The sequence below is a fragment of the Corvus moneduloides genome, chromosome 8 (assembly GCF_009650955.1).
Source record: "Corvus moneduloides isolate bCorMon1 chromosome 8, bCorMon1.pri, whole genome shotgun sequence".
NCBI lineage: Eukaryota > Metazoa > Chordata > Aves > Passeriformes > Corvidae > Corvus > Corvus moneduloides.
In genome coordinates this window covers 211,706-239,344 of record NC_045483.1, presented here as the reverse complement: position 1 = coordinate 239,344, position 27,639 = coordinate 211,706, and the positions used below count along the sequence as shown (strand labels likewise).

The following is a 27,639-nucleotide window of genomic DNA, read 5'->3' as shown; positions in this document are numbered from 1 at the left end:
TTCAAGTCCGTCATGAGTGGAAGTGACTTAAATTAGCAATGCTTTGTATTTTGACCTACAGCAAGTTATATTTCATGGGGGGCGTTGAAGATACATCTATTGATAACGTTCAATTAAATCTGGTCTTCTGTTGCATATAAGCTTGTTTCCCTTTCTCCTCTTGTGTTTTTCTTAGACACTATGTGCAAAAGCCACAATGCAGACCATCCGGGCAGCTGACACAAATGAAGTAGTCAAGCTAATATTTCGTGAATCTGATAATGACCGAAAGGTAAACAACTTAATGCCCTTGGCACCCCTATGTAAATAGAAACAGTGTTGAATGTTCACTTTCTTTTCTACAAAGCATGAATATAGTTGTTCCAAACTGATAATGTAAAGGGAGGGGAGGGATATAGATTGTCACACCTAATGCTCAGTTAATTGGATCTGTTTAAGTGATTGCCAGCCAAGCAAATGGGCAAGCTGACAAGGGGCTTTGGACATGTGGAAATGTGTGGTTTTAACGGGCTGTGTGTCTCTGAAAGGGTCACTGCCAGCAGCTGGGTGTTGAGTTGCCAAGAGCTTTGCTGACCTTTCTCCCTATTTTTTTATATAGGTTATGCTGCAATTAGAAAAGAAGCTCTTCGACTATTTTAATCAAGACGTATTTAGAGACAACAATGGCACTGCGGTAAGTTCATTGCTAAACCCTTTCAAAGGAGTAAGTTGGGAACTCACATACAAATTGCATTTCTCTAACCAGCCCTTTATCCTTATCAGCCCTCCTGTCTGCAGAATGAGAAGAGATAATTCAGCCAACACAATAACTGCTCCAGATTTCCTCATCACTTAGCCAGTTATTTTGTTTACAGGTTCTTAACTTTGGCATGTTTACCTTCTTTTTCATAGAAAAATATTGTAAATTAATTGTACATGACAATTCACTTTTCTTGTCTATCCTCTGGTCTGCATTTCTTCAAGCATCCTGTTTTTCTTCCTAGCTCTTCATTGCACATCACACAGTAACTTAGGAAAACCCCTTAAATGCAAAGCCCTTCTGAAAATACCTGGGTCTTCTAAGTGTACAAAAAAATTACTAGAAACAGAAGAATAAGTAGAATAGCAATCTCAAACTCTGCAGCAGACTGTCACTGTTTGGACGAGCATACAGGGCTTCCCAAGAGGATTAAGCAGACAGGGGACACTAACACTCTGATTTGTAATAAGAACTATGATTTTTCTGTGGAGAGGGACATTATATTTTCTTTAATGTGATTTTATTGCAAATGGTAGCCACTTCATTCTGGAAAAGCTGTGTATCACTGCTTGCAGCTTTCTCCATTTCATCTGGGGTTCCTAGGAGTTACATATCTAAGGGAATACATAGAGAGCCCTCATCCCCACCTCCCAGTTTAGCTGCGCTCTGTACCAGTCACACAGTGTGCCCACTCACACAGAGTATTGCTGCTTTGTGCCCGGGCATGGGTTGTACACGGGATCCATGGCTCTCCATCTCTCTCCTCTTCTGTCCTGCCTACGGCTCATTCTCTCACTGCTCACAGACGACTGTGAGGCTGTTGGAGGGCTGTCTGCAAGGCTCTAGGACATGGAGGGCAGCTGAAGCCCTGGTACCCTCTCTGATTTTACATTGGCTTCACCTGGGAGATTAATTCTATGTGAGAATCTGAGATTTCACTCATTTGTTGAGGTCAGAAGAGTTTGATGAGTGAGACCCATGAGGGAAGTGAAGATCTGATTCCCCTTTTAGTACTTGCTGCTGTCCCACAGTGTGGCTCATACGGCCTGTGGGCTCACTACAAGAGGTACCTCTGTGGGCAACATATCTTCAAATGCAGTTATGGTCAAATCAGTTTGGGGTTATTTGTTTTAAATTTACAAGGTGAATGCATCCCCTGGAGATACCTGATGTTTCTTTCACTGATGTTTTGCAGTTTTGAGGACATTTCATTCAAAGCAGCAAGTCTCCTCCCAGTTCCTATTTCCATATTAATCCCATTCCTGTCCCAGATTTTCCCCTATGTGCATTATTATAATAACTTCTTTAGCTTTTTTTAAAACAACTCAAGTATTTGTCATTTGTGTTTTCCCCCAGTACATTCCTGAAGCTGTTCTTGGTGCTCGTTTGCCATGTCCTGGTTGTATTTTGGGTGGCTGCTGCTTGATTTGCATACAGGGCTGCAGGGTGTGAAGGTACAGGCAGAATCCAACTTAAACATATTCCATTTCAAAATCAGTAGTCATTTCTTTCATGCATCAAGAAGCGGGAAATCTTCCAGATCAAACATGGAAGAAAGAGATAAACGATATAATGAGCCATTGGAGATAATCTAATCTTCATGGTCTAGTTAAACACGCAGCACCATGATCACTAAAAACAAACTACCTATCTAAAACGATAAATGTCTCTGTGCCGAATTCAACCCAAAAAATCCATCGCATCCTTCATCAACCGCCGGTCTTGTACCAGCCTGACAGAAATTTAATTCAAGCTGGCTCCTGAAAATAATTATTGTATTTTAAGAGTAGTAATCATTGGTCGGGACATGATTGAATGTGTCCATGCCTATTGACTTTTTCTATGATTTATAGCTTTGTGTAGTCGATATTCCCATCGAAATTGTATAATTAATTATAAGTGGGGCTGTCAGGTCTGCAGGATGGAGTGCCCTGATGAGTATTTGGGAAGATTAAATTTTCCTTAGCTGTACCAATGCAAGGCTTGGGAATTTTCACAGCACTGTGGCTGTTGGATAAAGATGTTTTCTGTGTGTTTAGCAACTGCTTTAGCTCAAAATCCATTGATTTTTCAGGGAGTATTTTTTTATCAGTGCCGTGTCTCTTCAGTAACATTGGAATGTGTACGGATGTGACAAGACCTGACAAATATTTATTATCAACAGGCTACTTTATCATTGTCCATACACAGTTATTCCTTCCTTTTTACGTTGCAATCAACAAAAAGAATCTTAATATATATTTATAAAAATGATTTTTTTTAATGAAAAATCTGATATAGATACAAATCACCTGTTTAACAGAAATTCAGTTTGAAATGCCTACAGTAATCTGTCAGGTCTAATTTTTTTAAACTAATCTGTAGCTTATTCAGACTCATCTGTAGTTTATTCCAAAGTTAGCTTAGCAATTACTTATATTGATTACCTCAGAGTGCAATGACCATCTTGTATCATTGTATTTCAGAAAGGAGCACTCAGATTTATCCAGTTCTGTGGTGATAGGAAAAAAGATAAAGCCTATTTGAAAACAGCTGTTGCAATAATGCAAAGCTGTTTTATTATTTAATTCCTGTGTTCTGAATTGTGCGTCAGAGTTTTGGTCCATCAGACAGACCAGGGTGTGAGTCCATAACCACACAGAGCTGTCCTGTGTGGGTATATGGGGAGAGTGTTACAGAGGAGCACTGAGAGAGGTGGACAGGAGGAGGTACAACATGTAGAGTTCCACCTTGGTGTCAGACACATCCCAGTGTAAGCTGTTTCTTTTCAATTAGCAAAAGCTCAGCGTTTCTGACCTGGATAGTAGGACACAGCCAGGCTGTGCTGATCGGCTCCATGGTGTCATCCTGCTCTGGGGTCTTGCCCATGAGTGGTGGACAAGCACAAATGAGGCTTCTCACACCTTCCCAGAGGCAGCAGCCCGTGACTGGGAGCCACCACTATGCCCCCATTGCCCCTCTGTGCTCCTGCCCCTCCTCTGCCCAGAATGCACAAGAGGTCCCTGCAGGTGCGGAGAGCGCCCTGGACCCTTGCATGGATTTCCTGATTGGGTCTGTGGTGCTGCCCACACTTCTGAGCTCACACTGGTTCACCAGTATGTCACTGACTCATAACATGGTTGTAGCTTTGAATCTGCCAGCCCTGAAGTGATAAAAATCAGCATGCCAATGCTTCCAGGAGAGGGGCAGGGGGTTCTTAAATAACCTACACTTTCACCAGATATTTTTAGATTCTTTAATTTGTTGTTTAATTAATTTGTTATTAAATTGTTTGTGATAGATCAGGCTATAAGGGGGGTTTTATTCAAAAGGAGTTCCCTGTTAATTTCAAAACAATCAAAAGAAAAGTAAGGCGAGGGTAATTATGTAATGAAAAAAATATAATCAGGTTATTGACCTGTACCAAAGAACCACAAGCTAAATTGTATTTCTTCAGTAGCCAATTAAATAAATATATAGTAAGAATGTAAAAACCTTGTAATGACTACAGAGGAATGATTTAATCATCAGGAATCATTTTATAATCTTTAACCGCAATTAGAAATGAGGAATGATACCTACATTACTGTCTTTCGTATGATTTGTATTAAAGAATCAATCCAGGTAGAAGCTAATGCACTGTCCTTAGGATTTTGACCACAACTGTGTAGTAAAAGTTTCAGTGGATTAATTATCTTAAAAGTGGAACCTAATGATATTCCTGCTAAAATCATGATCTCTTTTTCCTATTGATCTTTGTGGAAGCTGGTGACTAGTAGTGAAGCTGAGCTTGCCCTGGTGGTCTCCTGCATCCTGCTGTCTGTGGTGGTCCTGGGTCCTGCTGCTCCAGCCCCCACTGGCCCATCTCCCACAGAAACACAGAGCCCTTGTCCGTCCATGGGCTCGGCTGCTCAGGGGCAGAAGGATTAGCCCAAGGGCGCACGCAGCTCCAGGATCACCAGAGGGTTCAGAGGGCACCGGTGGTGTACCAGCATTCATTCCAAACCACATCCAAGAATGTTATGCTGAAAAACCCAGTGGTTCCCAGCCTGGATTTTCAGGGAATAGAAGTGGTTCTGTTTCTTACTTTAATTGTGCAGCAGCTCTCTTGGTGGAGAGGACAAACAGTGAACTCTTACGGAGAGTATGTTCTGACTCCGTTTCCCTTCACAGAATAAATTCCCTTTATTCTGTGTGTCTCTTCGGCTTCAGCTGATATGGTATGAGAAGAAAATTATGATGTGCTGTAAGAACAGATTGAGTATAAAGGTCTTGTTCTCCCTCTGAGAAGTAGTGATTTAAAGTGATCCATTATCATTCTAGTTAACTTAGAGGTGTTATTGCAAACAGTTCAGGCAAACATACTTTTAAATTATAAGCAATTTATTGGGGGGTAGGGATGGGGGGTTATATTCCCAGGAAATCCTGAAATTATATGCAAATTGAGCAGAAAGGTTTAGTCACAAGGGACCTCTCTTAAAATTTTTGTGAGAATATGTATGCTTATGAAGATTAAGGATCTGGCATCACTGAAAATGTATTAATCAACAGACAAGATATAACACAATGCACTCTTTCCAATGGCCTTGGCTCTGACCCTTTTAAAGATAATGGGAATACTGTCCACTAGGAACTAGATTAGGACGATCAAGTGCATTTCATCAGGGTATGACTTGAACCATGATCCCAGAGGTGAAAAGCCAGAGGTTTATCCACTGAGCCAACCAGCCTCTGTCCAGATAAAATCTTGAATATGATGTATAAGGGCAAATTAGGGTAGAGAAAGGAAATTGATTGCTTAGGACCATTGCTACCTCAGACTGGTCACAAGGAAATCCTGCCTATCCTGAAACTGCTTCTTTTATTTAAGGTGGTCTTCTGAGATTCCTGATTTTCATAAAGTATTAATAGGAAAATAGCTTCATGCTCTGTTTGTTTATTCAGAGGCAGCATTCCTGTGTTTAGAATTGCATTTGCTTAAATTAATGATTAGTTGGTATGCCACTGGATAAACTGCAAAATGAGAAATGACAGATAGGAAATATTACCAATAAATTGTTCTCACTAGCAAAACATAAATGTAAAGCCAGATTGCACAAACAAGTCAGTCCAGATGTGTTGGGTTAGCTGTTTACTGCAAGCTTCAAATAGATGAATTATTCTGATGTAGAATTTGTCCATCGCACAAAGTTACAAATATTATTTCATGACCTTTTCCCACTTGTCCTGTTCTATACAGCTGCTGTAAGGCCTAAGGATAATTCAGGTGTACTGTGATATATTTCTTTTATTAGGCATTGGTTCTTGTTTAAGTCTAGCACGAAGAGTAGGTTCAGCATCTGTATTTACACTCTGTAGTCCAGCCTGTAGTATGATCTGCTAACGTGCTTTGGCCCTTTTTAACCTGTGTGACTTGGAAAAGAATATCCAAGGAGGCAATGTTTGCACCTGCATTCCAATCCCCAAGTTTATGGATCTCACCATCATCCCTTACAGTTAATATTTGTGCACACAAGCAGCATACCAAGGCTTCCACATCTTGCCCAAAGTCTGTGGCAAGCCAAATAAAGATAGAAAGGTGCTTAACTGTTTTTTCACCATCTCTCTGCCATAGCTCAATCTTCTTGCACTCTCCAGGTACCCCTCATAACCTCCCAGATGAATGCCTGCATGCACACAGGATTGCACACACGCATAGAGAAAAGCAAATAGTAAGTTTAACTTGAAAAGTTATACTTAAGGACACTTCCATACAAAAAGCACAGCTAGAGATGAGAGTGGGGTACCCAGCTGCAAGGATGGAGAGATGGGTTCTGATCCCTGGTCTGAGGCCTCCTGTCTGTGTATTTGTGTTACATAGGTGTTGAAAGAAAAATGCTGTGGGAAGCACAGGCTGAAATCCTTCTCTCTGCTGCTCCCAGGAGCTGCCTCCAGCAGTCCTCACTGCCAGCAGTGCCCACAGGCAGAGCCCTGCTGGGTGAAAGGTGTGCCCTGCCTCGCCTGCCCCAGCACCCACCTGCTGGCACCCGGCAGCTCTCCACACAAGGAGGGTACAAATTTGAATCCCTGCTGGAAGAGGAACATCTCAGTGTTCGGTGTCTGGAAGTTCCCAATGACCTTGCGAGGTGCTTGGCTCTCTGTGAGGGAGGCACGGAGAATGACTGGAGCTCCCCACACACCCCCAGGGGCACACCCAGCATTCGTTTGCCTCTGTGGTCCTGCCTGTTCCCCAAAAGACTCATGTCAGCCAAGCCTGCCTCATGGGCCTCGCCTGGGGGAATCTTCAACCCACAATGGGAGTTTTGCCCAAGTAAGAAACATTTCATAGTCATTCCTCAAGAAAATTCCAGTTTTTAACCACTCTACAAGTAATACTAAAACTGTATTCTCCATATTTCATACTTCTGCTGAATTGCAGCTCACAAGTAACTGTGTAACAGGACAGTACAGTGCATGCTGGTTTGGACTCCCAAGTGGGACAAACTAATGTTTCACAGTAACGGATATATAAAGTTTAATGAAATAATCCATTGAGTGTGTCATATTTGCAAGCAGGATATTCCTAATTAAAGTCTTTTGGTTTTAAGGATAGCATCCACTTAGTCATTCCTGACATTTTGAAGGAGCTTTGTCACAAGCTGCTGTGCACAGTTTATGAATTACTACAATAATTTTTAGTGTCTGTCTCAGCAAAGTTGTGAAAACGGCAATTTGCATGAATGCATTTTTCTGGAGTCAATTTTTTTTTAAATTGAGGTAAGCACTGAAATCCCAGGAGAGTGAGTGACAAAATCCATTTTTCCCATCAGAAAATGGGAAGCATGTGTTCAACTGTGACTAGCAGTTAGTCACAGGACATGGCCACTGGCCTGTGGGCCACACTGCCCTCACATCACATTGATGGTCTAGAGAGCAGATACCGTCCGCTGGAGGAGTTGGACTGGAGCACAGGGTGATGGGGATGTAGTCTCTGTGTTACCTCTTGGGTGCTCCAGGCTCTCTACTGGGCACAGGGCAGCGTGAGGGATGGGATGCAATTCACTGCTGCAGGGCAGCGTTTGGGCAAGGAGCCCTTGGGGTGTGGAAGGAGCTTCTGTGGTCAGCAGAAAGCTCACTGGTGCTGCGTGAGTGGGAGCCTAGGCTTAATCTGTGTCAGTGCTTTTGGCTTCTTAACTAGTTTATCCTTTACATATACTTCAGTCCTCTCATTAAAAACTAATTTCCTGAGTAGTATGACAGGTTCTGATTTCTGATGTTTTTTTCAAGTAACAAAAGTCTCACAAGATAAGATCTGGATTCTCTGCTGCACGTTGCATAACAGAGGGGTGGCTGAGCCCTTGGAACTGTTAGCAGGGTGTTTGGCTGACAGCTTATCCATACCAATAGTGTTAGCCCTCCGTGCTGCTAGCCATGCATTGCTGTGCCTCACCCCCCTAATGCTGAGAACAATCTCTTTGGTGCCATTTCTCTGTGTGCCATAGATCTACATTTATGTGGGTGTTTGTGGTTTGACAGCACTGCCATTCAGGATATATAGATATGTGCAGAAATATTATATTTTACAGAAACAGCATAAGTGGTACATTTATATTCAATGATTTGGGTTTTTCTCTGTGAAACATGATTTTAAAGACTGACAATGAGAGAAAGAAGATTGAGATTCAAAATATATAGTAATAGATCATTTTACAAAGTCTTCATTAGAGAAAGAAGTAGCTTTAAAATCAGGCAGAGTTGTGTATGGCATTTTCATGGATAAATGGGAAGAATCAGCATTTCCACAGACCTTTATCTGAAGTCAGTAGACTGCTGAATCAGTTTCTAAATAACTTGCTGTGACTGGAAAGATGGATAAAACTACTGTCTTTCCAAAGTGTCTTGGAAAAAAATGTGTGCTCCACAAGACTGGCAAAGGAGGTTATGGTGACCAGGGTCCACATGTTTTAATTCTCTGAGGTCACTTCTGTATGCTCATCTCCTCTTTTTGGTCTGAAACTTCATTTCCCTTTCACAGCTGTGAATTCTCTGGTGGGTCCTGCAGATGGATTTGATGAATGCTGCTAATATCACCTCCTGATCTACCAGTGCTCTGACTTTGGTCTGTAGGTCTTGATGAGTAATTGCTGTTGTTCTACTCCAATGACTGAATTAAGTTGCCCTGTTTGAAGGGGTTCATACGTGTATGATTTTAGCCAAGGTGGCCCATTGCAGTGTACCAATAGATGCTGACCTTTTACCAGTGCCTCATTGCTTTAAATTGAAGCAAGCAGAATCTCAGTTTCTGCTGGTGCCTAAACTCCCTTATAACCCTTTGATTACTGTCAAGCTGCATAATGTAGAAATTTAGAATTTTGCACATTTCTTTCTCCTCCGCCCTGGCACATAAATGCATGTAACAGCGCTGCCAAGAGAAAGGGAGCAAAAAGTGAGACTCCCATCAGCAGGTTTTACAGACTACACAGCACCCTAGAAAACCAGCAGTTCTGGTAATTCCCTTAGGAGGCAATGGGCACTGCAGCTGACACAGGCATCAGCCCTAAATGCTTTTAACTCTCCTCAAATTAAATAGGAAATATTCTTTGCTGCAAATGCAGTCATTCCTATACACACTGCCTGGCTGTACTCCCCGCAGTGTGGGGTCACAGTGGCTCACAGGTATGAGCTAACTATTGATATATTACCTGTATGGATGGATGGTGTTTTCATTCAGGTGTTAATCAAACATTCCTGTTGGGCTGGTCACTGGGCATTGCAGAGCAAACATCTTGACGTAATATCATCAACTCAGTGTTGGAACAGATAAAACATAGATCCTGCATCATCTTTGCTCTTATTTAGGTATAAATACATTGGTCAAACTGACTTTGGAGGAAAAAAAGCAGTCTTCTGAAAACTGCCTATGACATATAATTCTGGAATGAACTGCCAGTCACAGCATTTTTAAATCTCTGTGTAATTGCTCAAATTATCACAGTGTGTCAGGTAACACCTTAAAGATTTGTTTCTTAAGGATGATCTTATTATGAGTAAATTAACTAGAACAATATATTGATTTTTAGCGTTTGAACTTAATTTCTTTATCATTTTTAAGACATTTAGAGTGACGGACATACTCATGTTTCCTGTTACAGCAAATACATTATTCACAGTGCTGATTGGTGTACAGTATGGAAATGAGTGAGCAGTTTGTGCTGAAATTGCCATGAAAGGAGTATTTTCCAGATGGGGTTTTTAAAGACAACATTAGATGCTTTAAAAGTAAAGACATTACCCTGTAAAATTCTGACTGCTCCGTAGTATCATCTTGCCCATGTTAATTTTCATTCATTTCCTGTCATGCCAGGTTGCTCCAGACGCCCATGTACTTGTCTTAGAGCAGATATGATGCCCGTGTCAGGCCCTATGCCTCCTCTTACTAAAGTTGCTTTCAGGGCAAGGGACATTTGTAATTGTTCTGACAAGACCTAGTAAACACCTTGTGTTTGCACTAAAAATCTTGCATTTTGAGATTACAGGCTTAAATGAGAATGCAAGTGCTTTTCATACCAAAAAAGAATAGTTAAAACATGCTCTTCTACTGAAAAGAATAACTGCAGTTTTCACAAAATACACAGTTCAGGTTTTCATCATCTCTTCCCTTCCTCTCCTCACTGCCTGCAGTGCTGCCAGGTAAACACAGAGAGGTTGTAGGGAGGTTCCCACTGCTCAGCCCTGAGCACACAGATAACCTGTCCTTGCCCTCGGCAAGAGCGAGCAGGTGTCTGTCTGCACACTTTGTGGTCGTGTTTGGACAGAAAGTTACAGGTACTGTAACGCAGTCACTTAACAGCTAGGAAAAGAATAATTTATAAAAGTGCATAATTATTTAATATATAGCAGGAAATAAAAGCTTTTCTAAATTATCCAGCAAAAATATTTGGCTGTTTTACATGGCAGGATGAATTCTTCACCATGAGTGTTCCCTAAATACTTCTAGGCACCTAGTAGGGCTTAGGCTGTGTCGATTCAGATTGAAGCTGTCCCTTTACCTGAGGAAACTTGGGAAACTGACAGCACAGTACACAATGCAGTCTTGTTTCTGTTATCTGTCACCAGTGTCAGCAGCTCATCTGCATAGCACAGACACTACGTACACAACTGCAGCAAACAAACACAGCAGAAATTTTTGTGGGTAATAATGCACATCCAAATGCTTAGTCCTCTAAACCCCAGGCCTCACTGAGTTTGCAAGTACCATCATAGCAAGAACAATCTGAATGTATAAAATTTTGAAAATGTGGATTGGTGTGAGAGGACAATGCATCTATTGAACTTCACCAGCCCTTGGGATGCCCATGAGTAATTTATACCATTGTGTTCTGGGGAGCATTGTTCTTTCATTCAGTCCTCGCAGTTTAACGCTTCAGAAACAGCCTTCTCTCCTGATGCCTCTCTTTCCCTACTCTGAGCTGTTTACTTGGAAAAGTAGGAAATACATATTTGCACCACATTAATAGACAGACATTTCAATTAATAGTTTTAACTGGGGATGGCAACTTGTTTTCTTCTCCCAGATACATATTGGGCAGTTGATACCTTTAAGGTGGAGACCCATGGAGCAGGAAGGGGATGGTTTGAAAACAAAACATTTGTTTTCATAGCCAGTGTGTATGTATCGTGGCTACCAATCTGTTTTGCTTACTGAAATACAGAACACAGTCTGGAAACATTCATGGTAATGGAAACATCCATTTATTCTTCAAGTATGTTGAAATTGCTTCAGTTAGACTAGTGAGTGACTGGACCAGCCCAACATTTTTAGGATTGAGTATATTATTAGATATATACTGTAAGTTTCCACACAGATATTTCTAAATATTTATCCAAACATTGAATTCTCAGGCTTTCAGTCAGATGTTAAAACATCTACAAATTGTCATGGTTATTGGTATTGCAGAATCTTTTCCAGCATACTGTCGCAGCATTTGGTGTTGTCTGAACTAAAGTAGGGAAAGCTGCCCATCACCTGGCATCTTCATGTAAAGGTACCTACATATGGCAGCGTGGCAGGAGAAGTTGGAGAGAGCTGGCTGAGCCGTGGAGATGGAGCTAATCAGCAGTGCAGGTGGTTCAGGTAGCTGCTTTTCACACAGATAATTAATGTGTACAAGTAGCTGCTAATTGCACGTTTCAGGAATGATTTATGAGGTGACAGAGGGGAAAGAGGGACACAATCTAATTTCTTTGGGAACCTCTCCCATTCATACAATGGTATCAGCACAGCTGTGAGATGGGACATGATTAATGAACAGTGGGCAAATACACCTCCGTGGCGCGGGACAGTGCCGGGACGCTTGTCAGAACAGCAAGCGGCCCTCAGAGCCGGGGCCAGCACCGTGCAGATGATGAGCTGTTGTCTTTAGCTTACCAGTTCCCTGGGATATCAGGCTGCACCCCAGCCAGGTTCTGGAGTAAGCTAGTTTGTGTCCATCAGACCAGCTACAGGTTTAATGGGGATAATTATCATTGAGTTGTTGTGAGTGGGTTTGTGTTTATGAACAAAGACTGTGGATATTTATTTTCTCTGTAGAGGTCCAGGGGAAAACAAATGTAGCTAGGACTAATATTTATACAGGACATTAAATCTAGACTTATGGACATCTTTGTTAAACACCTGCTTCTGGTGCTCTGTCTTGGCTGCTGCCTGGGAACACCCTTTACCTACTGACACGTATCCCTCTGTCTGCTATCTGCCATGCACCACCTGGAATAGGTGTTCAGGAACACCTCTCGTCTTTGCTTGGGAAGAGTGATGTGCACATCCTTGTGATTTTTGTTCCTGCTTATCTGCACTAAAGATAATACAGAGTAACAGGATACGTTTCACTGACATGCTCACGGGCTGATTAGCATACCAGTTTGCTGTACTTCTTTAATGCTAGTCTGGTTTATCTCTGAAAATATTGCTAATGTAATTTCAAGAAATGTAGCCTTCTTGCAGTATGAGAGCACTTACAGGTCAGTGCTGTGAAGAGCCAGTGTTACAACTTTTATTGAGAAAAATGAATGTTTTGAATACTTTTCTCAAGGCACTGTTTATGCATCAACACAGTCCAGACTGTTTTACACTGTATTATAAAAACTGTTCTATGAAGGCTGTACCTCAAGCTGTGTGATCATAGTCTCTTTTTATTTCCTTTTATATAATGCAGTACTTTTAAATTGCTGCAGTTCAACATTAAAGAGTGAATGCATTTATTTCTATCTTTTATAGCTTTTAGAATTTGACAGAGAGCTGTCAGTCTTTAAAGACAGATTGTATGAACTGGACATCTCCTTTCCTCCCAGGTAAGATTCATATGTAATCCATTTATTTAACCAGCTACAACATAATTGTTACTTGCACTGTTGGTAAAATGTGAATGTTCCCATATTTATTGCAGAAATTATAATGATCTCTGTTCCTTTCATGACTCTTTATTCTCCCCACATCCCCTCCATCATTAATAAACCACGTGCAAGTAGTGCTCTGTAGCTCATCACTCGGGTTCCACTGATACTGTCTTTTATAGCTGCTCTTAAAACAGACCTGGCAGGATTGTGTGCTCAGAGATGTGGAAGGACTTTTAAGCACTGGGGCTAGACCACCTGTTAAATCACATTATTGCAACCATAAAGACAGTCTTTGCCTCAAGCTGTTTGATGACTGCGAGCAGAGGCACTCAGCAGGAGTGCGGTCAGCTGGGGGTGTAGAGCCTGCTGCTATCACTCAGGGTAATACAAGAGGGGTATCAGGAAAGGGGGCAGGAACTTAGATTCTGTTTTTTCAGTTTCAGTAAACATCATGTAACTACTAAAGACAGAATAACTTGGCTGGCTTAATACACATGCATTATTTTAGTCATCCCTGAGGTGTTTTAGCCATGAATAGACAAGTATTGCTATCATACAAAACCAAGCCTTTTGCAAATGGTAGTCCTGTTCAGGAGAAATCTGTGGAAAATTTGGTGCCGTTTTATACATGTATGGTCCCTTTCCAAGAGTGAGGAAGTCAAATCTCACAGTTGCTTTCAAGGGAAAGGAATACTGCATTCACAAGGAAAAAGTTCAAAAACTGGTAGAAAAAAGACAGATAAAACTATGCTTTTATATACTTTTCTGTTAATAGATACAATATTTTTAAATACTGCTATTTTACGCTTCATGGACAGATAGAAAAGTATGATGTTTTGGCATACACTAAGAAAAAATTTGGAAAGCTTGCCTTTTTGTGATCATAATCTCATTACTTCTCACCAGCCAGCTGCGATACTGATTTGTATTGATCCCCTGGGACAGTGGAAGTATGCACGGAGAGGTTGCCACCACTCTAAATTGTCCTTATTGATTGAGAATGATAACAGTAGACCAGCAGTGTGTGTACATCCCTGAGTGTGTCTCACTCGTCATGTATCTGGTCAGGGTAGATGAAGGTGAGGGGAAGTGATATGATTTTTATACCATACATACTCTCCTACTTCATTTCTCCAACATTAGTGCTTTCAGCCAGAGCAAGGCTTGCCAAAAATACATTGTTCCATTAATAGTTTTCAGATTCTTCAGACCACTCTGTAAGTGCAGTTTGGTGTCATGCTCCCCTCAAGCAGAGATCAGAAATTAGGTGTGAGTAGTCTCTGTGTGTCTTAGTTCTACTTGCTCGGTTTCCATAACAACTAGGTAATAGTAAAAATAATAAATGGTAAAAAATTTTTATGTACTGAAAGATGATATGGAAAGGACGCTAACACTGAGTTTAATTAACACAAAATTTCTTCAAACTTACGCAGATGATACTGACAAAATATGAGACTTGAATATGAGAATATTGCAAAAAATAAAATACATAAAAACAACAGGCTAAACTCATGCATACACAAAGAGCAAACTGGCTTTACATTAGGATGCTTTTTTCACCCATCCCTCCTTGTTTTCTGTGTCATGAGGCAAGGACATGCTACTGTCCATCCCATGGTCCTTGCACAGCCACAGGCTCAGGAAGTCCTGTGTAAGTGAGGTACTTTCAGAACTGGATTCTCAGTTGTAAGAGTTACTGCAGGTCAATATGGTAGTTTTGTTCATGAAACAAGCACATTGATTTCCCAGAAGAAATAACATTATTTATTTTTCTTCTTATTGAAATAATGACCACAATGTTCTATTAACTGCAAAACCGTGTATTTTAAATAGGCAAAAAGCAATTATTTTAATGTAGTACATCTTCTTTTTAACTTGGAATCTTTTCACTCATGCAAGGAAGAAATTAAATATATGGCCTACATGTCTTGCTTTTACTTCCGGTAGTTCTTCCTCCATTTTTCCTCTTTTTTCTTTTCTGTAGCTTATGATGATGTAGCAGCTGTTATATCACATTTGTAAATACAAGCTTGAATTACATTTGTCATATATCCAGTCATACACTAGATTTTGTATTTTTAACAGAATACAATATCTAGTGCATGACTTGTATCTAAAATCCTTGTAACTGAAGGAGGGTACAATCAGCCCTGTAGATTTAAAAACCATTTCCTTAAGCTTCTTGTTATTCTTAGCTGGAAAGTGTGCAGTGCATCCGTTTGTTCTGCAAGTGCATCAAACAAAGGCTGTGTCACTGAAAGAAGGGACAGAGAAAGCTCTGGTCACTTTTGTGTCAAGCTTAGGGGCTTAGTTAGCAAGCACTGGAATTTAGGAGGAAGTTGTAAGCAATTGTAATGATAGCCTTAAAGTAGTATTCCAGAATTTAATTTATACATGCTATTTTAATTATGGTCGATTTCACCTCTAGTGATTTTGTCTGTGAATCACTCTCTACTTCCTTGATCCTTCTTGATGCTTGGTGTTCTGGACTTACATCATGGGATGCAGACAGTATCTTGGTTAAAACGGTACTGATCACATCCAAGTATTGCCTTTCACAGCTCACAGGAAAGGAAAGGGCAGTTAGGACAATTTTCTCTTTCTTTCATTTGCTTCATCATTTCTGCATGCAATTAATTGATTGATTGTAGAACACAGAGTTCTACAAATCGATAGCACAGTTGCATTTCTGTCCTACTTTTAACTTTTTCCCTCAATTCAGTGGAAATTCAGTGTACTTTTGAGATAGATAGGAAAGGTCACAGCCCTTTGAGTCACAGGAGACTGTTACTTAAAAATCCATTTTTTTATCAACCTAAACTGCTTATTCTCTGGACTTTATCATGAGATATTACTGATACACTACTGTAGCTGGCCTGAGGTTGAAAGCTTTGGTCCTTCGAGTCAGTGATATTTTTGTGGTCAACTTCAGTGGGGTCAAAATTTCGCCCTAAGCAGTTTTCTGGGTTTGTTTTCACACCACTCCTAGAGTGGCGTCACACCATGGTCCAGTTTCTCAGGTGTAAGTAGGGAAAGGTGGAAACAGGCTGCCTTATAACTGACCCTGTTTTACCTTGGTGCCCTGAGTGGCACCCAGTGCAGCACAAGTTCCAGTCCTGACCAGGACAGCCAGTACCCATTGTTCATAAGGGGCTGTGTGCCCAGTGAAAAATACTGGCTTTGTAGCATCAAAATGAGCAAAGTACTGATTAAAATAATTAGTAAGGAAACAGTGTCTGGTGGCACCCAGCATATGGCAAGTGTAGGAGAGAGAACACCTTTTTGGAGGGAAAGTCTGGAGCCCAGCTGGGCCTGAGCAGTATTTTCCTCAAGCCTCATGGGCACTGAACCCTGTCCTGACGCTCACACGTGGTCGCCATGTGGGCCGCCGTGAGCAGCTCCATCACACGCTCCTGCAAAAACTTCTTCATATACTAAAGAATTGTTTGTCTCTAATTGTACTTTTCTCAGTTACCACTGTACAAGTATTTCTGAATTTAGTTTTAAATTCGAGTCTGTGGTTACAAAAAATGAGAGTAAAAGTGTTGCTGTTAAGATTTGGAAGTTTTGGTGACCTCAAAGTGCTTAAGTACTTCTGAGTACAGACTGAGAAAATAGTCAAGTCTGATTCTTGCATATTCTCAGTTTTTGTTTGAAGTTATGGAAAGATTTCTTCTATTGTACTAATCTGAACAGAGAGAACATTTTTATATCTTTCTGTATTAATTGTTTTATGTTAATATATCTGCATCTTTTACAGTTGATTTCTCTGTCCATTTTTCTTAATTTCAAATGAAACCATGATAGTCATGTAGGCATTTATTTTTATACTGGTAAAATTTTTTTTAAAGGAAGTCACTATACTAAGGAACTGCTAAATTGCCTTAATACATTGATAAAAAACTCATATATTCTTAAATTTTTGGGAAACTGAGGCTCTGTTTGTCTGTACAGGAGTGATTGGGAAGAGATACCACTCTTGATGTCTGGGATTTAGGGAAAATAATAAAGAAAAGGAAGGGAAACCAAATAAATGCAAACTCTCATTTAAAAAGCTCAAGGTTCTTCTTACCTTTTTATTTAGGGACCTAAAATTCTGAAACTGTCAGTCCTTCTCATTGCCAGTTTTTCATGACCCTGAGGTAGCATTTCATTATAAGTAGTGATAGAAATGTTGGCTTCTGAAGCAATTCTCTAACTATAAAATTCCATAATGAAATGATGTGCTGGAAATACCTCAATGGAGTTTTGTTCTTCACTGTATTTATAACTATCAGTTTCATTTTGCTCTTCAAAATCCATGTGCAGTGTGCTGTGTGCTTTCCTGCAGTTTGTTACTTACTTTTCTCAGCTGATTGTAAACTACATCAAGCAACCAGGGAGAGCACTTAACTCTTATGACCTGTCTAGGAAAACATCTCAGGAATCATTATGCACAGGTTTTGGCAAAAAAAAATAGGTCTGTACATATTCCCAGCCTACTATATTGTGTTTTTAATACCAGCTTTTATAAACTGAATGTTATATAAACCTTTTCTTATTTTCTTTCTAGTCCCTGTGCTAATAGTTCCTAAAAGTAAAATTTGGTGTTGTAGGGACTATCAAAAGTTTTAATTCTGTAGAGAGTGTACATTCTGTACTGAGTCAAGAACACTTCACAATATTTTTTGTAAACTGCTGAATTCTTGCTTGTCTCTAAGCAATAATGAATAATTCTGTAGAGTAATTGAAATACCAGGGGCCTCTTTTCCTGCATTGTTATATTTTCCAAGTCCAGACAGCCACTGAGAAAACACAAATATCTCTGAACAGCTCTTCTCAGCACTGGGTGTTCCAAAGAGAACTGTTCTACAACAAGTTACTCCAAATCTTCTGTGCTGTGTGGTGCTCTGAGTGAGGACACACCTCATTTAAAGCCTATGCAGGAAGGTGTGTTATGTTGACTGTCCATTGGGAAAGGCTGCACATAACACTGTAACTGAATTAATACAGCCTTGTAGACCTGGCTTAAATCACTAAAAGCCAGGACAGTCAATTCTATATTTAGAAAAGCTGTTTTTCAAGACTTTACAAGTTTGTAATGACCATTGCTTTTATTGTGTATTGAAATGTGATATGAGAGGCTCCAAAACAAGAAGTAGAACACATGCTTCCCTTTGGTTCACAGCAGAATCACAGAAGAGCACCTTGCAAGGCTGTTGCAGGTGGATTTTTCTGCCCCTATACCATATCTGCCTTGGGTTACTCCTTCTGAGTACAGCCGGTGTGACATCAAAAGGACAAGTACAGAAGTAGAGGATGCTGTCAGCCTGTGGCCAGTCCCCATCTCTGTGAGGAGGAGGGAGCTGAGTTCTGCTCTCAGAGTTCCTTCTACAGTTCATGGGACAAAATTTGAATAACAGCTCTAGGAGGGGAGACTAGAGCCTTGGCAAGGGTGATAAGATGGCAGGTGAATGAGGATTTTCAAAATTGCCAGTTTGGTTCTCAAACTACTAAACAATATTCAAATGGGCATTTGTTGGATTTTACGAACTACATGACTATTTTTAATCATACGTAATTTTTGGTAGGTGTAAATAACAATTATTTATGTAGTACATCTATGAGACTTATTAATTGATTTTGCATCTGTAAATTGAATGGTATTAAGGCAGCACAGCAAATTAATGTTACTGCATATGCAAAGGAGTTTTGACAGGGTCTTGATGGATTCTGTGTTACTGCACAGTAACACAGCTTCAGGACTTTTTAATTAACCTTAAATGTGGGAAGGATTGAAGAGCCACTTCTGAGCTTTCCTACAGTCACATCTAAAAATAGCATCTCTGCAGGCATACTTAGGGAACTCAAAACTAATCTCTTGTTCTTCCCCAGTGCAATACTGTCATTTAGTTTAAGACCATATGTCTGCTTGATCTGATGTGAATTCTTCCTCCTGCCGTGGGTGACCATCGCACTGTGGTGCAGAGGGAGGGGTGCTCAGGTAGTCACCCCTTAGAACCATCAAGAACAAAGCCTTGACTGAGCCTAAGGGTGCCTCCAACCCAAACCATTCCTTCCTTCTGTGATTTTACAGCACTGACAGCATCTGCAGGCCTGTCACTTATCTCCTCTCTGTTCAGCAGCCCTAAAGCATTTCCTAAATTCCTCTTCAATTCTGAGTTCCTTTTAATTCTTTAATGTATGTGCCTAAGCCGTATCAGCTCACCACTCTGTATGCCTGTGCCCAGAGGAGCATGCCAGGGATGCAGTGAATGAACTTCCAGGGAAAAGAGTCTTACGCAACCTGGTCTGGACCCGGATCTACTGATGCTGTGTCCACACAGGCTCCCAGCATGTTCTGTCCAGGGTCCTTGGAGCTTGCAGGGCAGTGGCAGGAGGACAGCCTGGGCCAGGCATTCCTCTGGCCCTGTCCAGAGCCCACCCTTCCCTCATAAACCCTTCCTCTGTCCTGGTGAGATATGCAAAAGGTGAGGGCAGCCTGGCAGGGAAGCCACAGTTTAACAAAAAGCCACAGGCTATGTGGCAGGTCTTCTAGGCAACATGTAAACAATCTTTCCAACAGAGTATTTTTCAGGCATTATTCACCCACTCCTATACTCCTGTATTTTGAGGCCTTTTACTTTATATGGTAAATATTCATGTTTTCATCTTCTTACCCTTTGTGATCTAATGTAGTCTGTAGCAACCCAAGCCACTGGAGACTAAATACAATTTAGAATTTTAAACTCTGTAAGATCTGTCACTCAGGCTGAACAGTCTGGCCATGAGCAAATAGCCCAGTGTGAGGCTGCAAAGGACTTCATAGTAGTCAACAATCACTGCAAAAGGCAGGAGATGTGAAAAAAAGAAGTAACTACATTGTGGTCTGTCAATATACAGGTGGGCAATTGTTACCTTTATCACTGCTCTCCATTAATTATTATAATTATTCTTGTAGCTGTTGTATAGCAAAGATAGGAGCTGACTTTAGCAAGAGTTCACACCCACATACAAGGTTTGCTCTCAGATAAGGCTGCATGCACAGCAATCTTATGTATTAATCATTCTCTTAAAGTGACCTATTCTTGTTTGCTGTTGAATTAGGCTGTCATGTAATTTACTTGTTGGACATATGTTTGTGTCTTAGATACCCTCTGTGTGATATTTGTCTCAAGCAGACCCTCTGCACTGGCAGTGTCTTGGCTTTTGATGCCTCTCACCAGGAGATGGATTGAATCTCATTTACTCTCAACAGGGTGTTCCTCCTTTGGAATTCTCTCTAGCACTGGTTCATTATTCTGCAAAAATCTTATTTAGTCTATAAAATATATTTTCTCTACCTTGTATTTTGTCCCATGACCCTTCTCTATTCTAGAAGGTTGCACAACGACACATGTATTTTTCTGGTCTGATTTGCCCTGAGCCAGCCTGCTCTGCATGAAGCAAAGCCCAGAGCGCTCCCTTGTTCCTTCCCTTCTGCAGAGACCATTCAGAGCAGAACCTCTGTGTGCCATTGCACAGAGCCCTGAGGTCACCCTTGGGTGTGACATGGAAGGACAAGATGATGGTTTAGGTGTCAACAGGCCCCCCCCTTCCTTTCCAGTTTTCTCACTGCCTCTCTGCATGTTCTCAGATCATACAGATTGCCTGCTGCCAGGGCAGGGCAGCACTCCTGAAGCAAAGGGAATTCTCATTTCCTAGATCATCACCTCAGTAATGCTGCTGCATCCTGTTGTCTCACAAAAGGGAAATTAGGCACTTAAATTTAAAAGCCCTAGGTTATTTTTATGCTTGCTTTATCACTTACTTTTTTAACATGATTTTTTTTTTTTTGTCAATTAAGAAGTATTTTCCACTGAACAGAAATACTTCAGATTCACTCATGCACTGTAAAACACCTTCCAGGTATTAGTGAGGTATGTGAAGTCACCCATGGATCTCTCAATCCCCAAGGAACAAATTCCCACATGACATGATGCAGTTGTCTGGGTGCTTCCAGCATCTAAGGCTGGAGCACAGGAACAAATTCCCAGCTGGAAGCAGAGAGACAGCTGTCATTTCCTCCAAAACAATTAGAATTTAATCATTACGATGGTTTTTCAGGCAGATCTTTCCTCCATGTTTCTCCTCACATTAAACCAGTGCCACTCTCACCAATTCTGTTTGCAAATTGAAACAGGGTGTTTCTTTAATTTGTGAGGAACTGGAGAGCATTACCCAAGTAGGCAGTTCTGTTTGGTTTAAGGAATTGTGGCAAAGGGGAAAAGAAAGGAAAACCAATGAAGTAAAAAAGTTTCAAAGAGTTAGTCTACACCATGTGTAAGGTAAGGACTACAGACTATGCTGCAAGCAGAAAATAAAGCATATTCTAAAGAGCTTATGGTCTTTGCTGCCAGCAAGGCTGTCCATTGTATTCCCATCTGAATGTACTGCTGAAAAGCCCAATAGTTTGGAGCTTGAACCCTGACCCACTTCTTGCCTCAGGTTCCCAGTTATTTTTTTCCAGCATGAGACTTTGTACGTTTTAGCCCCAAAATAATGTACTTTTGAGAAGTACAGGCAGGTACAATCCCAGAAAAGACATTGAGCTCAATCACAGTCATATACAGTAACATCAGGCTGTTCTGGTGCAACAAGCCAGCACTGGGTCCTTCCCAACAAGCCAACGTTATTCATAATTCCATTTATCCACTTGTAATAGTAGCAGTATTGCATACATTGAGTGGGATACAGCATTATTCTTATTAAAGCAACAGAGTGCATCACTCAGCGTTCACTTATTGCCGAATAATCTATTTTAGTATTGCCAAATAATCCATTTTTGCTAGCTGGGCCTCCCCACAGCTCTGGGATCAAACAGCAGAGCACAGTGTGCCAGTTGCCATCAGCCACGTGTCAGCCTCTGGTCCTGGGCAGGTTCTGGTGCCAGTGGGATGGAGTGAGCACTAGCACGTGTCCTCCTCATCACCAGGGTTTGGCCATAGGGTGTGAGCAGCAAGGGGAGATTTTCGCTATGGAGAACATTCTGGGTGAATGTTCTTCACAGAAAGTGAAGGGTTGCATTATGCTCCCTTCACAAGAAAGAGGCTCTGGGTTTATTTTTTTTTTAACTGAAAAAGGTCCAGAGCAACACTGGTGATACAAGAATGCTCACTCTGAAGCATATTACAGACCAGTATTTTCCAAAGACGAGTGTTAAGACAAAAAGCAATATGCCCAGCATAAATCCATAAAAAAGATTCTGATAAAAACACCATGTTGTTAAGCCTCCTTTTTTGTGTTGTGCCCAATCAGGGCTCAAGTCCTGTTTACCCATCCTGCCCTTTGCTGCTGGTTTGCCCGGGCGACCCCCCCTTCCCATTGTCACCTTTGACTCCAATTGTTGGTACTATCACCATGGTGTTAGTGTAGCCTGTGCAAGTAGCAGCTGTTTAACACATTGTTCTATAACTACTATGTTTGCAGGGCTCTGTTTGCCCTCCTGATCTGGCTGTAGTGAGACACGTATCGTGGCCAGTTGGCTCGCAGAGCATCACCAAGGCTTATTAGTGTTTTGGTACCTGTGAAGCAGATAATCTAATTCAAACAGCAGTGTGTCTTACTGCTTAGCTTAGATCTGCTGCCTAAGATGACCATATGAAGATAAATTACATGGGGTCGTTTGTTAGGAAGAGATCTAGGGAATCCAACTCTCAGGTTCAGGGAAATAAAAAATGGTAATTCAATTTTGAGGAAGAAACTAACACTCTGGTAGCTGACAAAAATTAGATGTCACCCTTTGATTGGTTGAATGGCATTTTGTTGAAATCACACTCGTGTACCAGTTCACACTAATGCTAACTGTAAATTAAAAATATCAAAATATTTTTATTTATATCTTTGGCCTTAAAACTTTCAGAGCACCCAAAGGTTGTATTGGCAGTCCACATTCACCATCCTTTCTCCAGGTAAATGTATCTCAGACAATCTGAGTGCATGTCAGAGCTGAAGGTAAATTTATCCAGCATTTTTTCAGAAAATATGAAAATAGTAAATAATAGTAAATAATTATCTGATTCCGCTTTTGAAGTTCTCTGTCAATGTCATATATAAATAGAAAGACTGAAAAGTGAGAAAAGGTTTAGTAAATGTGAGTACTCATACCTAAGCTCAAAAATAAAATGGACCAAATCAAAACTGTATCTCAGCTTTTCCCATAAAGAGCTTGGTTTTCATTGATGCTTTATAGTTCTATCCCATCTCAATTATTTTGTATTAGAAAAAAATCAGTGATATAAAATGTGGGGACTATTGACGGATGAGGGAGCACAAGGAGTTTTTGAATGGGAGGCATTTCCACTCCCTGAAACATGATAAAGTTTGAACCTAGATGTAGGCTGCAGAATTGTTCAGAATGACCTTTACTGGACTAAAAAAGATGAAATAGCTGAATTTTCCCCACTGTTGCCTAGTGAGTGCTGCCACACTTCCTACACCAGCAGTGGAAGTGTGTTGTCTGTAGAGGACAGAGTCCCCAGAGCAGCACCGGAGCGTTTCTGGCAGCAGGGCCTGTCCCGCGTGCTCTCTGAGCGGAGCGAGCTGCAGCAAACTGCCTGGGACAGGTAGAGGTAAGAGCCCTCCAGAGGGAATTAATTGTTTCCTGTTAGAAAGTACATTTCACCCATCTCACTAACAGATTTTATCCATTCTTACCCAAGAGTTCATTAGGAGCGTTTTCCCTAACTGGAAATGCCAGTTAAGGAGACATTTATATACACAGCATTGCTGGCTTGTGTTTTGAGTTAAGGCACTGCTGACAGGATGGTTTATGATGTCGGACAACTTTTCACCCTGCAGTAAGCATTTTTGTAAAGGTGTCTAATCATCTCTGACAATACCTGTCAGCAGTAGTAGTGCTCTGATATTACTGACCCTCTTAATGGTTTATTTTCCCCAAACAATTGCCAAGTAGTTCTCATCCTTATTGACTGTGAGTTCATTGGACAGCCTGCTCTTTATTAACAGAGTAGGTTAGCAATTCATCAAAGTATTTGGTTAAATTTCAACAATATTAAACATTATATTAATGATGTTGCTGGAAGTTTTATTCAGAAAACCCACCTGGCAGTAATCCTGACTAAGTAAGTGTAACTGAAACAAAAGTTTGTGAAATAGCGTGGAAAAGCAGCTAGAAGCAGCATCTTGACAAAAAGTAAATCCTAAACAACTGGAGATAAATTGTGCAAGCTTTTCACATGGATGCTCCAGAACTGCCTGTCCATGCGTCATCCAGGGGCATGCACAGTCAAAGTGTATTTTGTATAATTCTGCTGGCTGGCATACACAGAGAATAACAGTCTCTTTTTGCTATTAATTACCCTGCTAATATGAGTGGTTAAGGTCCTAAATTCCAACTTTGCCACTCTTTTAAATAGGGCATAAAATTTGTTCCATGTGGAATTCCCCATTTCCCCATGTATTTTTAAATAGATGTAATACAGTGTGTGTAAAAAAGTCTGTAATTGTGCGGAATACTAAGGAAGTGTGTACAGCCTTACCTCTAATACCTGATGTGGTAGCATTATATCTATTTATCATTTGTTTCAGTGGTACCTAGAGGCCTTTATCTGTTGTGTCATCATTTTTACATGAGCACTCAGTATTCATTCTCAAGATCACTGTTTTCTGTGCGTTACACAAGGTAGATTGTGATTGAGGCAGAATGCTAATGGAAGGAAAAAATAATACATTCTTCCCTATCTAATTGTGGGACAGGGAGAGCTGGTTTTACTTTTTTCTCTGCCACGGTCATCGTCCTGGTGGTCAAGATGAAGGATGGAAGCACAGAAGGATGGCACACTACTTCCCCTCTGAGAGATTGCTACTGGAATTGTTAACTTTTGATTATTTGGTATAGAGTCCTTAAATTTCTTTTTATCAGATCTGCAGTCGTTTTTATCAAATCTGTAATTATTTCTACAATTCACAAATCAGAAAATCTGTTGACTAGAATTATTAAGTAAGTTTTGACTTAAGAACTGTGAGTTCCTTACTTGCCTTGAGTGAATGTGTTAAAAGAGGCTGGAGATGTCAGCAAAACAAATCTAATTTAATGCCCTTGATCGTAGACAGTCTTACTCCTAATGTCTTTTGGAAGATGGGTATTACAAGAATAGTTCTGCTTTTTGCATGCACACAAGCTTAAATTTACAGTAATTTTTAAGAGACTATTTATGCCTGATGGCAAAGAAGCAGTCAAGAAGTGGGGTTGAAAGGAAGGACAAGAGAAGGGAAATCATGAAGCCAGCTTAGAAAGAACAAAAAGTGAACGGTCAAATAGAAGCGTGTATCGGCACACTCGTGTCTTGGTTACCCACTGAAGCAAGTGGAAATATTTTCCAGTTTCCTGAGTCCCATCATGAATCTGTGCTTTCTGGGCAGTGGCTGTATGGGAAAAAGCAAAAGGAGCGTTGTGCCTTCACGTGCCGGCTGTGCGGAAGCCCATGCGGTGCCGTCGGTGCCCGCTGCGCGCTCCGCAGCCCCCGGCCTCGGCAGGTGCGTGCCAGCAGGAGAGCACACAGGGGCTGCCTCCTGGGCACCCACTCCGGGTCTGAGTCTGAAACCACGTGCTGGATCGGCAGCTGGTTCTGAGCCTTTGGGCGTTTTCCCTGAGTCTTTGATTCTGCAACATCTTTCTGTTACGGCTGCATCAGAATCATCAGACTTCCTGAAATGCCTATGCATCTGTAAGCTCCTCCTTCCATTGCTACTCTTGCCTGGGTTTAAATCCCATCAGCTGGTGGGAAGACATCCAAAGGAAGTAACATTATGTAAGACACCAGAGTATCCTTGGGGACAAGACCCTTAAAAACACTCCAAACAAGCAAAAGCTTCAGAGTTCACATGCAGATGATTCATTTCTGGAAGCAGTCACACTATTTTCATGCCACTATTCACTTGGCTATGGAAGAGGATGGTGGAGACAACTTCTGGAGGGGTGTATGGTATTTGAAAAGTTCTGTTCTGGAATAGTACACATTCAGCAGCATGTTTATTCAGTGACAGGTATATTCCAGAAATCTCTAATAGAGCTTTTCTTTGCAAAAATCTATTTAAGATCAGTGGCATATAATAAATTAAAATATCCGTACAACCCAGAAAGTAAAAAAAAAAAAGAATCTCTCATGGGAATTTTGAGTCATATTTAGCTGTGACCACTATTTGAGCCCATCTACAGAAGAATTTTGCTTATTTCAAGGTGTTTGTGACCCCTCTAGAGCATGAAGGAGGAGAGCAAATAGTTTTCCCAATTTTGGGGGCATTTATCTTGTTAGGATTTTTTATTATGTCAGTGTCAGCATTTCACTGAGAGTGGGACTTGCACACGCCAGAGGGGAGGGAGGGAGGGAGAAGCCTTATTCATTGGGGTGCAGTGAGACAGAACACTCCATGCTTCTTGCTTCCTTCGAAGGATTCTGCCTTGGAAAAAGAAGAGCTTGCCTCACTTTATTATATTAAATTATTACCTACAGGTCATTTTGTCTGGGTAATTTTGCAGCATTTATTTTTATCTCTGTCCCAGCCATTAGAAATCTGATTTTTCAAAGATACTGGTAAACTACAGTAACTTTTTGACTCTGTGATCAGTGCTAAAGACCTTGAAAAATTGGCAGAAGTTTTCACCCTGTGAAAACATTAAGATAAATAAAGCAAATTGATAAATCCCATTTCATAGAATATAGGCTCTAGGATTAAATGCTCTAACACATAGCAGTAACAGATCATTCCAGGTACAGAACATCATATTTCAAAAACCATACAGTTAATGCTGTAAAAGGAAGGATTATTTGAAATGTGATTGATTCTTATACCTTTATGTCATAAAAAGTAGCTTCAGTTATCTGGGGTTCTGGAGTAAGTAGAGTAAGAGGTTATGAGAAAAAGTCAACCCTTAAGTTGCAGACAAAGAGCTTCTACTACCAATGTAGTATTACATCATCAAAATATTTCACAGACACTCAGAAATAAGCTGTACTTCTATATGTCAGTGAAGCAGCAAATTGAATTCTCATAATATGTTTTGAAAATGAGTCTTGTTAGGTTTGATGAGGTGGAAAACGTACTGAGATCACTGGTTTGTTCCAATACATTCAGTACGCTTTTCTTGGATGTTTGCCATGGCTAATCTTTTTAATGGCACTGTAGCTTGTAAACCCATTTGGTAGAGAGCTGTACGTCTCTGTTTCAGAGTATCACACCAAGCAGGATGGTAAATAAGTTTCTCTTCAAGCATGCAAACCCTTTTTCTACAATACTAGAAATTTTATTTTAACACAAATTTCAGAAAAACCTCAGTATTTCCTTTATGAATTCACTGAGGAGCAGAATAAAATGCAAATGTTGTTTCAAATACACTCACACATACATATGTAGATGTTTGGGGGTTTTAAGAGTTTTATCAAGGCAGACTTCAATTAATTCTGGCCCAATATTCAAGAAATTGAGCCTGTCACAAACCCTCTGGATTTCTCCAAAACCCCTTCTTAGCTACTCCCACATGCCATTTTGGAAATGGTCTAAGAAAACAG

At 40.7% G+C, this 27,639-nt stretch overlaps 1 protein-coding gene across 4 annotated transcripts in view; it reads left to right on the top strand.

Annotated features, from left to right (window-relative positions):
- Positions 1 to 27,639, top strand: part of INPP5A (inositol polyphosphate-5-phosphatase A) — a 194,689-nt gene that overhangs the window by 158,673 nt on the left and 8,377 nt on the right. For all 4 annotated transcript variants that reach the window (XM_032116093.1, XM_032116092.1, XM_032116095.1 and 1 more), the window contains exons 10-12: positions 176 to 271; positions 599 to 673; positions 12,972 to 13,045. In XM_032116093.1, coding sequence (XP_031971984.1) covers positions 176 to 271; positions 599 to 673; positions 12,972 to 13,045 — 245 coding nt within the window. The remainder of the gene's footprint in view (positions 1 to 175; positions 272 to 598; positions 674 to 12,971; positions 13,046 to 27,639) is intronic.